The sequence below is a fragment of the Gavia stellata genome, chromosome 13 (genome assembly GCF_030936135.1).
Source record: "Gavia stellata isolate bGavSte3 chromosome 13, bGavSte3.hap2, whole genome shotgun sequence".
Taxonomy (NCBI): Eukaryota; Metazoa; Chordata; class Aves; order Gaviiformes; family Gaviidae; genus Gavia; species Gavia stellata.
Window position 1 is genome coordinate 20,646,375 of NC_082606.1, and position 12,610 is coordinate 20,658,984.

The 12,610-nt window shown below is 42.8% G+C and overlaps 1 protein-coding gene across 1 annotated transcript in view; it reads right to left on the reverse strand.

Moving 5' to 3' along the window:
• Nucleotides 1-12,610, reverse strand: part of ADAMTS17 (ADAM metallopeptidase with thrombospondin type 1 motif 17) — a 192,554-nt gene that overhangs the window by 45,392 nt on the left and 134,552 nt on the right. Inside the window, exons 16-17 of the mRNA XM_059824030.1 lie at nucleotides 10,500-10,574; nucleotides 4,927-5,007 (exon numbers count right to left, since the gene is read on the reverse strand). Coding sequence (XP_059680013.1) covers nucleotides 4,927-5,007; nucleotides 10,500-10,574 — 156 coding nt within the window. The remainder of the gene's footprint in view (nucleotides 1-4,926; nucleotides 5,008-10,499; nucleotides 10,575-12,610) is intronic.

The window sequence follows — 12,610 nt, forward strand, 5'->3', positions numbered from 1 at the left end:
AGGGCACAATATTCCAACCTGCAAGCACTATCTACAGGCACAATTTAGAGTGGCCCTTAGGTTGTTCTAAACTACTCCAGAGGCTTTTTTATGAGTTAAAAAGTTGGACAGGCATTATAAAGCTCCAGCATCAGAAATAAGCAGAGCTTATGGTCAGGATACTTCCTGATGCCTTCTTTGCTCTCAAAAGGCAGAAGCAGGTGAGATATGATCTACCCCTGGGTTTGATGGAAACCAGGCCACAAATAAACATCAGCAGGCAAGGAACAGCCTGCCACAGCCACCCTCCTTTCAGAGTCCACGAGCTGGACACACATGCATAAGGTCAGACACTGTAGGATCACATCTGTCCTGTCAGGAGGTGCCTCTATGCATCAGTAAGGACAACGTAGAAAGCTCTACTGCAGAAGGAAGCCCCGTAAGATGAATATTGAGAAGAAAATATACTTGGAGTTACATGTCCTTTCTTCCAGCATAACCTATAGCATCAGCATCACTGATATCCTTCAAACACTGAAAGACAACTCCAGCCATAAGGACATCACATTACTGTTGACTCACCAGTGCAAGTTGATTTAGGGATTTATGTGTCTAAATTAGAATGGAAGCACAGTTATCCAGATGTCGGTGTGATGCATTAAAGGAAGAGAAAATTGGCAGACTCTGTTCTAACAGAAAGTCCCAGGCCCCTTGATGGAGATCCATGCACCATGATCAAATTTGGAATGTGGAAGAATGTTTTTTCTGAGGAAAGTTCTCTTTGGCACATGGACTAGGCGTATGATGATGTCCTGGTTATTTGCATGCTACAGCAATGTAACTCTGCCTGCAGCTTACTTCTCTTCCTGCTTTGTTCCTCGATCTACAAAGTACCTTCTGCAAACTTCAGACAAAATTCAGAAGCGGGATTGCTTTCCTCTGCCAAAGCCTAGTGGCTTCCAGGCAGATCAAAGCAGCCATCACACTGTCCTTGAGGAGCGGAACATGACTAATCAAAGCTGTGGACTAGATAAAACTGTCTCCATGCAGTATGGCTGACTAGTAAAGATATCATGGCACATGCTCAAAACAGTGTATAAGAGCTTGAATGACTAACATTATGCTTTGGTTCCAGCGCATCATCAAAGGAAGATAGCTTGCTGATGGAAAACAAAATGTTTAATCCTTGTGGACCTCTTTTCTGGGAAAGGTTTGATTTTGATTGCTGCAGGCACTGCTCCCTTAGTGACTGAGGAGACAGAGAGCTTGGAAACAGCCTTGTTCCCAAAGCTGCTGTTTGAGGATTACACTGGAGATTCAGCAAGAGTATTTGGCCCAGAGTGTTTTCATCACTGTCTTCAGTAGGGATCAACGCTGCAGCTATAAAACCTCCATGTCTCTTAGCCACAGGGTACTGCTCTTTCTCCAATGGCTGTTGTCACACACAACAATTGCAGGCCTGGCTCTGCCTAGCCCCAGAGTTGATAGTACTAAATTCAGTGGGGTGAACAGGGCCTTTTGCTCTTACTGAATGCTGTGCTTTTCATCCAAGCATTGCAGAAGCAAGTATCTTTACTGCCATTTTAGAGAATAAGCAAAGCATGCAACAAAGAACAGTTGCCAACCTCCCTAAGAGTTCAGTGGCAGAAGCTGAGGAGCCCAGGATATACGCAGTCTTCTCTGACAAAACTCATCTGACTGTGGTGGAAAAGCCCAAACAGGAAAGCGGTTGTAAGCCCTTTTTGCCAAGCAGTCCTCACTGACTTAAACTAGCACCCACAGGATTTATTCTGCCTTGGACAGCTAACGGCAGTTCTCCTGGGACTCTATGCCTCAAATAGGGTAGCGAAGCACAGCTCTTTCTCTTCTCCTCACTGTGGGTGCATTTAGGCAGTAACAAGAATCCACTGTTACATCTCTGAGCTTTTTCTGGCTCAAAGTTGTACAGTAGAAGAGCAAAAGAAAAAGGAACCCTAGCAACAACCCATAACTTCTTTTTTCTTGTTGGCTGGAAGACAGGATCTGACCAATCTATTCCTAAACCTGGCATCTAGTCAGATCTTTATTTCCACCTTGGGTCCCTCCAGCTTGCTTCCCAGCCTGTGGACACAAACTGCCAAGGCATTTCCTGTTCAAGGTGGTTTTTTAGGCATTACAGCCAGCCAAGGCAGCCAGCGTGGGTTGCCTGTAGGTGGAGGGAAATTCTTCAGGCACTGCTCCCAGCACATGGAATAATGATTCCAAATTATGCTGGGCTCTTTGCCAAAGTGCTGTACCCGGTTCTGAGTGGAAATAGGACCTGATTGGACTCAACTTTGTCAGTGTAATTGAAATAGAAAATCCTTCCATACTCAGAACTGGATTTACAATGCATTATAAGGCCTATCAGAGTGATTGGATTTTTTTTTCTTGGTCATCTTTTTTGTCTTATTGGAACACTCCTGCTGCTATTCTTCAGCTTAGGTTCGCAAGACATGGGGCATCTTTTCTTTGCGTTCAGTGTTCCTTGAAAGAGAAAACCCTGGAAAGCTTGGAGAGGTTCTCCTGGCTCCTGACCATGAACCAAAGAGCTGAAAGCATTCAGAAGATTTAAAATCACCAGATTATCACTTATTCAATTCAATTTTTGGTCTAAGAACCATTGAAGAAGTTTTATCTATCTTTATGTGATGCACACAGGGCCAAATTCTGATCTCAAATATATACAATCCTAATTTTCACCACCCAGCAGGTAAACATCTGCTTTAGTCAAGGTTATGTGGTCACAATGAAGGGCAGTCACTAGCTCCATGGAAGACTCTGCAGCTATCTGCCAAAGCCCAAGCCCCTGACAAATACCCTGTGCAAATCCCACCAAGACAAACAAAAAGGCTGGCTTCCAGAAGGCAGAGTATTTGCAAAACCCAAGGAAACGCTGGCTCTCATTGTTCCACCAGTGCTTTGCTATGTCAAACGTCTTACTTGTAGGCGTAATCCTCTCCCAGCTGCAGCATTAGTGGAAATACTAGTAGTAGTGATACGTGCTTCCTACCAAGAAGTGGCACAAATACCAATGCTTTTGACTTAGGGGCAGCTGAATGACATGATTTGCCCTCTTTCTTCCCCGTGAATCTGGAATGAAAGAGAACAAAAGCATCTTTCCCAGTGATATTGCCAGCTTTGGTAGCATCTCAAGACAGAGAACCAATGGCACTAGACCTGAAATCCTAAGACACAATCACTATGTAAATGTTTTCAGCGGCATCCTATATCCCCGTACTGGATATTAATGTCTTGTTTTGGCTGTGGAGATGGAGGATTATAGGCAAACAACACGGAAATCGGAAACCAAGGGTCCTAGTCTGAGCTTTGCTACTAACTCCCTGCATAGCCATGAGGAAGTTGCAACACCTCAGCTTCCCCTTCTGCAAAACAGAGCAACAAGCTTTGTAATCCTCTCAAAGTTCCTACCATAGGCTTGATATATCTCTAGAAGCAACTCAATCTTTCAGGGTGCTTTTCTATCCTAATACCTTGCAGTGCCTCTGCTCTGAGAAGCTCTGGTGAGCTTCTCACCAGAACATGCACAAGTGAAAACAGTACAAAATACTTCCCAGGCTAAGGGACAGCTGGAACATGCATCTGTTCCAACCACTGCAATAAGAACATCAGCATGTGGAAGGGCCGAAACACTCTTTGATAGGGAAGGACAAAAATGATGTGTTAATGAGTTCATCAACAGTAAGAAGAGCTTAGCTTTGACAATGCAGGGACCTATAAGCTGCAAAAGTTCACTGAACAAAGGAGGAAGTTTGGGATTTTCTCTTATTCCTTTGTTTTCCCACACATAACTCCATAGCATAAAAAACTTAAGAGAAACAGAAGAATTCCCCCATTTATGCGTGGCCATGCAGCTCTGAGTGTGCAAAGGATGTCTCAATGTGCTGGCTGTTCTTTTGGGCCTTGGACAATTTTCCTTCAACTCCCTGCTCTGCCACAGACTTCCTGTGTGTCTTCAAGGCAGTGGGGCATTAGCATTTCTATGACTTGGTCTCCCTAGGGGTAGATGGGAGATAAAGCCCTTCATCTATTGCATAGTAATGACACGAAAAGAAGCACCCCTAACATTGGAGAGAAGAGGCAGAAAACCAGACTGACAGATGTGACAGATGTATATTGTAGCTGAATGGCTGCGTTTTACAAATGCCCTTCCAATCTTTACGCGATTAGTAACCGGACAACACATTTGTTGACAGACTTTGCCCTACAACAACCTCACATACAAATCTGACCCACCACCCACATCTAAAACTTTGTTTCCAACAGGGAAAAGAGGAGAGGAAGCCTGTTCCCCTCAAAAGGAATGCAGAAGTAGAAATGAGAAGACGATTAAAGAAATTGTTTGGCCCGAGAAAATAGAGGCAAGTGGACTAGAGGCTGCAGGTAGCCCATCTCAGAGTGTAGCATCAGGGCTTGGGTACAGAATCAAGTGAAAACCTGCTGCTGCAGGAAATGGCACAGGCAACCTCATGGTCAGGTTTTTGAGGGATATCAGCTGCCCTGTCCTGCCTCTGCTCCAGCCTGAGCTGGGTGCCTTCCTATCTGTATCTCTGTCATTCTTTTCTCTAAAGGCACTGCCCTCTTTCCCACTCCCTCCCAAAGGGCTCTGTGCTCCCGGCAGTTCAATCCAGTGCCAAGTTATATTCAGGAACTCTTTTGTCTATATAAAAGTATCCTCTGGTCCTTTCAGGTTGCAGAGGGCCTGTAAGTGTCACATACTATCACATCAAGCAAACATCATGAAACTAAGCCATGAAAGCAGAGAGAGATGGCAGCAGGAATGAAATCAACAGCCACTTCCTGGCAACAACAAACCTGTCACCTTACAGGTCATTTAGAGAAGGGTCATTTTAACAGAAAACAGAGTTGAGTTTTGAATCAAAACATTTTTTTCTTTTGCCTTTTTACCCAGAAAACTGTGAGCAGGTTTATCCTCAACCACTCTGATCCGACGGGCACCTGCAGGGATCACAGCTGCTTCGATGTAACCTATGGCAACAAAAGAGCAGATGAATGAGAGCATGCCACAGACAGCCAGAGGCATCAACCATTCAGTATCTCACCATGAAAAAATCAACTCCTGCACAGGTTGGGGAACGGGTGGGAAACACTTCAAATGAGATCCCTGCGTTGGCAGCCAAGTTTCACTGCTGTGACACGCATGGTTATGACTAACGTTTCAGCCTGAGAAGAGGGGGAGAAATGCACGTGTGCTGCTTAATTGTGACTTAAGGCTTGTGCGTGGGCCTAATTAGATTTGCTCCCCTCGAATCACCCAGGCTCTCCTGCAGTACTGACAGGGATGCATGAGGACTATTTCTGAGCTGATGCAAAGTGCCACTGTCAGGACCAACACTGCACGTCACAGAACAGACATCTGTGATTTGAAATGAAGTTTCCAATAGATGGTCCTGCTTTCCCCTCCAAAAAAAACCCTGCTCGAGGCTGTGATCAGTATCAGAAAGCACTCAATTCCACAGAACATTTTGATGATGCTAAAATTAAACAGCAGGAATTAGTGGGACAACTGGGGGAAAAAAATTTGTTTTCAACTCACACTTCAGCTTTATACAAAAATTCTGGAGGATGCAATGGTAACAGTCTCCTTGCATTGGGCTGCTAAACAGAATTCCACAGCTCAGACTTAATGCAACAACAGAGCTGAAAGTTTCTCAAGGACTGACCACCAGTCACCTCTAAACGCTGCCAGCAGACGCACATGCCAAATTAGACCATCTGAGCATCTGACATGGTCGGGAAGTTTTTACAGCGCCCCATCATATTTTTATAGAATTCTCTTGGTTTTTGTCTTTCTGAAACTCTCTTGGCCTTTTCATGCTTCCTTCAACAACCAGCAACACAACACAATTATACTGCTTTTGACTAACAGAATAACAGTAAGAATAATTAGGAGCTACAAGGAAATGTAGTCTGTTTTCCCCCACCACTGAGCCATATGGAGTTACGGACTTGTTCCATGGGGTGGAATTGGTGCCTTTAAACTATAAAGCTGAGGAACATTAGGACCCCTTTCAAAGGTCTGGGAGCCAAGCAGAGTTTTTCCACTGGCTTCATTGGACTCTGAATCAGGCCCCTGTAAATGACACTAATCTCATCACAACCATTACTTGATTCCTTCTAATTGGCCACCCAGTTTACTTTGCAGTGTATAACTTGGCACCTCTTTTGGGTTACTGCTCTCGCCTTTCTTTTAGATGTTAAAAGTAGCTTATCCTGTATGTTCCCTCATGTCTTTTTTTGCTTTAAAGGGCTGTGTGAAACTGTTTTGTGCCAGCCCTGCCTTTATGGAGATCAAGGGCAGTCTAGAACAATGGGTTGGAGAAGTGCTGGCATAAGGAACAGTGACTCCTCTAGCATTCAGCAATATTTGGGGAGCTATTTTAGGGGTAAGTGCATCTGAATGGCTGTGCTTCTGCTACATTGATATGGGAGCCTCAAAGGAGGGTGCTGACAGCCTCATGCATCTCAGGACTAAGTGATTCTGTTACCACTATGACATGGAGTGAGACAGATGGGGATTTTAGGTCTCAGACTGTGGATTCATTTCTACCTGTCTGAACCCGCAGAGTGCCCAGCCCCTTTGTTGCGCTATGAATATGGCTTGAGCTCTTGGGTTACATGAGGTGCATTGGGTGGATAGCTGATCGGGGCTAGGCACACTCCTCTTTCCCTGACCATTGTATGTGAATGACACTTTTCATTTGACGCTTCAGCTCAGTTCCTTTTGCACTTGTTTCTCCTTACTTCTCCGTTACTTTGGATATCTCAGAAACAGTCAGTCATCCCTTGCAGGAAAAACAGAAAGAGGGAGAGCAGAGCTGCAAACCATGTCTGTGTGCAGAAGCCAGAGCAGTGGCTCTCCCATCCACTATGACAGAGTGGGTTTCAGCGGGAAAAATCATTACTTCCAGGATCAATTTTTTTTAAGGCAATACTGAAATCTGTTACGAAATCAAAGCAAACAGATGTTGGATTTCATTCTAGACGTTGCCAGGAGTTGGTTTTTCATCAGCTGAGATACCAAATTACAGTCAAAACAGAGTGTTTCAGAAATCAAACATCCTCACTGCACCCCATGCATCTGCATATAAACCCGACCGACAATTGCCACCAGACATGAGCACACAGCAAAGGTGTGATTAATGACAGTCCGTCATGGGGAAATAGGCCCTATGACACACCTGAACACCCGTGTTAGGAAGCCAGTTTGGAACATGCCCAAGTTTCAGGTAATTTAATGTACCTACTGGGGGACTATTTACTTATTTGTTTTTTAAATCACATGCCAGATACAAATGCCCAGAGCTAAATCATGCAGGGGTTGGATACAAAATTACACTGAATTTAGTGGAAAGCCAGTCACTAACTTCAGCGAACTTTGGATCAGTCCCCTGACCTAGCAGCAGCCAGGAGTGTGTCACACTGCTTCAGAGGTGAGCGAGCTGTGGAGTTGCATTTGAGGTTCAGCTAGTGCCATAAATACGCTCTCATTTCATCACTGTGCCATGAGACAAACACCACGTGGAAAAGCTGACTTTTATGTCACTTTTTACAATGGTAAATAGTGGAGTGTAAGCTATTAATAGCATATTCGTTCTGGAGACTGTTTAGTTTGGTCTTAGACCAGATTTTTCTCCTCATGTAATTTCTAATCCTGATTGATGGCTTTGGGGGGTTGTATTCACAGCTCCTGAATAAGAACAGCCATACTGTGCTAACCTCACTGAGATCATGTGGCACAAACCCGACTGCTGACCTTCACTCTTCTGTTAGTGAACTGCGAACCACTTTGCAGTTGTATGGTCTGACCTGTCCTTTCAGAGATGAAGCACAATTCTTGGGCATGTCCCACCAGGAGGGTCTTGACACTTTCATTCATTATTTCCAGCAATATTGTGCGAGTTAGTGGTCAAATCCTACTGCAAACAGACTATATAACATCCATGCAAATTTGCCACAGGTACAAAGTCAGATCGCTACCACCACTCCAGTCTGGTCCTTAGACCTAATGTGAGGCTTCTGGTCACACAATATTCCTGATTTTTGAGATAACTGCACCAGAAAACACCTCTGTTGTTTTCCAGGCACATTTTATTAAGCAAACTGTAACTGCAGATTGCCAGAAAGATTATCAAGTGTCAGCTAGTAAGACCAAAAAAAGTCTCAGAGTTGGCCCTAAGTCAAGGACTCTCAAAGATCTGTTAGGTCTTAGGATAATTGTCTGCAATGCAGGGGTTTGCAAGGTTGGGCTTAAAGTTCTGCTTTAAATGAGGAACTGGTTAAAGACTGATGAGATTTGGCAACTATCAGGCAGTATTTCTAGTAATTTCACCCATAAATCAGCCTGTTAAGATGAAGCTTTGAAAGTACAACAGGAGAACTTCATTATTTGATAATTTATAGTGCTGTATGTAGTATACTCCACCTTGGGAACAGTTACTTTGGCACACACCAATCTTTCTGGATAATCTGCATTACATCAGTGTCTCAGGAATGTAAGACCGTGATTGAAGCAAATCCTAGATACAAATTATATGGTGTAACTCGTATTAGGAGAGACACCAGAACAAAGAGGTGGCTTTGTCATCAAGGAGATTAATATGTGAACAGTGACTACTGTATCTTCATTTAAATGCCGGAGAGATTTGCAAGAGGAAAGCAACTCACACAGGAAAATCCATTGTTAGCCATTGTTATTATTCCCAGAAAGAACAGAAAATTTAGTGTGAACTTCAGAATGCCACTGATCTACTACAAAACTGTTCTCCTGCTTCCCATTGCAATGAAAGACGGACTCTGAAGTAAAGAAAAAATTATCCCATGGCTGAAAGTACTGATCTCTGGGCACTGTACCTTCATATCTTATCCCTGTACACACATGACAATTAAGTGTGAGAAAGTCAACAGTACTCATCCCATTATCAAACTTCCCAAAAGTACTTTGAACAAAGATCTCAGGGTAGAAGCCAAGGAAATCAGAGCGCTCTGCCTACCTGCTGGTCATGGCCAGCACAGCTTCCTTAATATTTTAGGGATAAGTACCAGCTGGGCATCTCAGTTTCCATGACCCTCCCACCTTGCACCTTTTGCTGAGTGCTAGTTGTTGCAGTGGAGCGGAAATATGTCCAGTGGTAACTATATGTCCATTTTCTGAATAGTTGTGATGATTCTCACTTGCTATTAGCTTGAGACAAATTCTTCCATCGGCACTTGTCCACCTCCAGCCATGGGATAGCTCATTTGGAAGAAAATAATTTCACTGGGGAGCCATGGATAGATTTCAAAGCCTCCTACTATTGCTGTGAATTTGGTTGCCGGGATTTCTAACTTGCATGTTCTGCTTAAACCCTTACAAGCCATTCCAGAGTTAGCTGTAGGGCTCTATTTTCTCATAATTTAGATGTACACCCTATTGACGAAAAAGAGTTTCTCGTGTTGGTTAAAGATGCCCCTAGCCAGCACTACAGCATTACTGTTCAAATATCTTTTCTTTCTTTTAAATATGTGCTGGACAAGAAATGTATATAATAAAAAGCCTGCTAGCAAAGGTACACTCTTCATTTCCCAAAACGATAGTTACAACAACTGCATATCTCACCTTATTATGTTCTGCCATTAAAAAAATCCAAATATCTCTGGTCCTTCTTTTGGATCACAAGCAAAGGGCAGCAATGAAAATCTTGATATGGCTGAGAAAAATCAAGAGAGACAGATGCAGTTCTCATTCGCAATGCAGGTCTCTGAGCACGACAGGCACAGCTTTGGTGTTTGGACAGAAGTCATCAGTGATAAATCAGCTACCCAACAGATGTGAGCCAAAGAGCTGTCCTTTATCTGTAGGCCCCTTGTACAGTGGCAGGGAGACAAGAGATGGACTTCAGAACAAGTCTGTTTGGTTTTGAAAAATTATTTTGTAGAAATAGGTACAGGGCATGCTGCCAGTCAAAAGTAAACCTCAGTCTAAACAGTGCATTCAGTTGGCCTACTGAAGGCAGCCAGCTGCACACAAGTGTATGTGATGTTTAGCATCACAAATAAAGGCTTTTGACCTTCTCCCCAGGAGAGAAATGGAATCCATTTACAGCTGGATTACCCTGGATCACAGGTGGCAAGATCTGAACTGCTGGACCTCCTGTGAGGCACTTTGAATGTTCCACCATCATGCCCCACCAGGGTGGCAGAACCTCATCTGTGACATTAAGGTTGGGAAAAAAAGAAATAGGCCCAGTTCTTTTTAATGAAAATTTGGCTTGCTTTCCTGGAGATAGGTTTTCTAAAAGGAAAGGATCTGTATTTCATACCTTTGACAAACCAAGCTAAATAGTAAAAGGACTTGAAGTTTATCCATGGCTTTTGATACCAATCTCCCCATCTAATCCAACCAAAAGAAGACAAAGAACCAACACCAAAGGATGTCACCAACACCCACTGACACTGCAAACAGCATTCAAGTTTCTTACACGAGAAACACTTGGGAATAGCCTTTGCCTTTGCCATCACACATGTCGAAACCTTCTTACAATGACTATTGGTTACTAAGAAACAGAAAGGAGTTGGCATGGGTTTAGTTCAGTTAATAGGGCTTGACAACATAATTTGCAATCACAGGACATGTAGGGACCAATCCCACAGTCAACAGAGTCCCACGTGCAAAGGTTGCAGCTGCAATTCCCAAACCAGGTACCACTCCAAAACAATCACTGTCTTGTTATTTGAACTCTATTCTCTTCAGAAATAATAAATCAGCACACTTGATTCAGTGTGTTGGCCTTGACTTGGATTGCAGCAAGTTCCATTGCCACTGACCTATGCGATCATTTACATATCCAAACCCTGAATCTGTTACTATAGTCATATTGTGTATTCTCCTTTACCCCAACTTTTGTCAGATTTTTGTACCTATTTGCTTAAATGTCAATTTAAAGAAAAAAGGCCATTTTTTTTTCTTGAGTAACCTCATGTTACACCATGTCTGAGGGTGACACTTCATAGCAAACCCTGGAGCTTTGCCTACTGCATAAGGTTCAGTAAGTTAACCTGACGACCTGATTGTGCAAAACAGCAATATATGAATAGAAATTGATGGCAGTAACTCACAATGCATAAAATGTTTGCAGAATTGGGCCTGGTAATCATAAGTGAAACCAACAAATCTGTTTTCAGTGTCTAACATAAAAGAAATCCAAAAGCAGGAAAACATAAATAGTGAATAATTAAAAGACTAAATAGTCTTTCCATTTTAGTAGGCTAGGATGCTCATTAAAAGAGCATAATTTAAAAAAATAAAAAGCAAAGATGATTTTGTTTCGTGTATCATGTCACTTTTTAAAACTATTTCCACATAAAATTTAATTACCTTTAAAATTAATAAATCAAAACTTCTAATAAATGTTTACGAGATTATAATTGTAAAAACAATTATCTTCTAGATTATGTGAGATGGGTAACAGTAGGAAAAAAATTGACAAAGCAACATTTTGACAGGTTTGCGCTTCTGAGATGATCAGCAAAGAATAAGGATCAATAAATGCTTGAACACTGACCACAATTCAGTCAGCCATCTTTTCTTACTAGGTTACAGGGTGCTGGGGGTGAAAGCCTCCCGTAGTGTCCTGGCAGCCAGACAACCACTGAATGCTGAACTGTTCTGTTCCTACAGCCTTGTGAAGTTACCACCCTCAAGCAGTCTGTCCAGTTGGAAATGGGTGCAACCTCCTGGCAGTGACACAGAAATTTCTTATTTATCTGCACAAGGTGTTTCGTAGTCTCATTGGAAAAGATAAAAGATAGTTACTCTTCAGGAGCAATTAAGAAGTTCATGAACAGCTACAAAATCCACTACAGAAATGGAGAACAGTTTTTTCCAATGACAATGAGAAACTTTTCCCACTGTTTGCATCAAATGCAAATGCCTTGACATAAGTAGGTGGAAAGTAACTGGGAAAAAAGAGTCAAAGGCAATAGTGCAGGAAATAATTCAACAGGTTGGCCTAGCAATGCAACAGCACAAATGTGCTCCAGAAAGATGTGGTGGAGGTGGGAAATCCTACCTGCATCTCAGAGGAGGTGACAGATAACAGCTGGCTCCACAGATAAGAAGGAGAAGGGTGCAGAGGAAGAGGTCAATGAACAAAATCAGAGCCTCAGAATTCAGTGCCGAGAGCTTGATTCAAGGAAGTGGCTAAGCACTGGTGCTGCTTTAGTAACTAAACAGAATTGAATTGTGTGCTTAAAGGGAATCTTTTTGTGCTTTGCTGAACTCAGCCCTGGAGTATCACGTGTTGAATGTATTCCTCCATACAGAAATGGCAATTCTGTATTCCCTGAATGTGAAATATGTTTTCCTGGACAATTCCTTCCTCTTAGAGCAGCTTGCAAGTCCTGGATCTGGCTTTCCCTCCCTTTGCTTGATTAGGATGTGTGATAACAGATTTCTCAGAAGCACAGTACAGAAACTCTAGAACAAAGACTAATTCAAACACCAAGCTGTATATACATTAATGATTAACAAGAGAGAAGAAAGTCTTAAGTCTGACTGGAAGCTCTTGTATCCTACACTGGATACTATTGC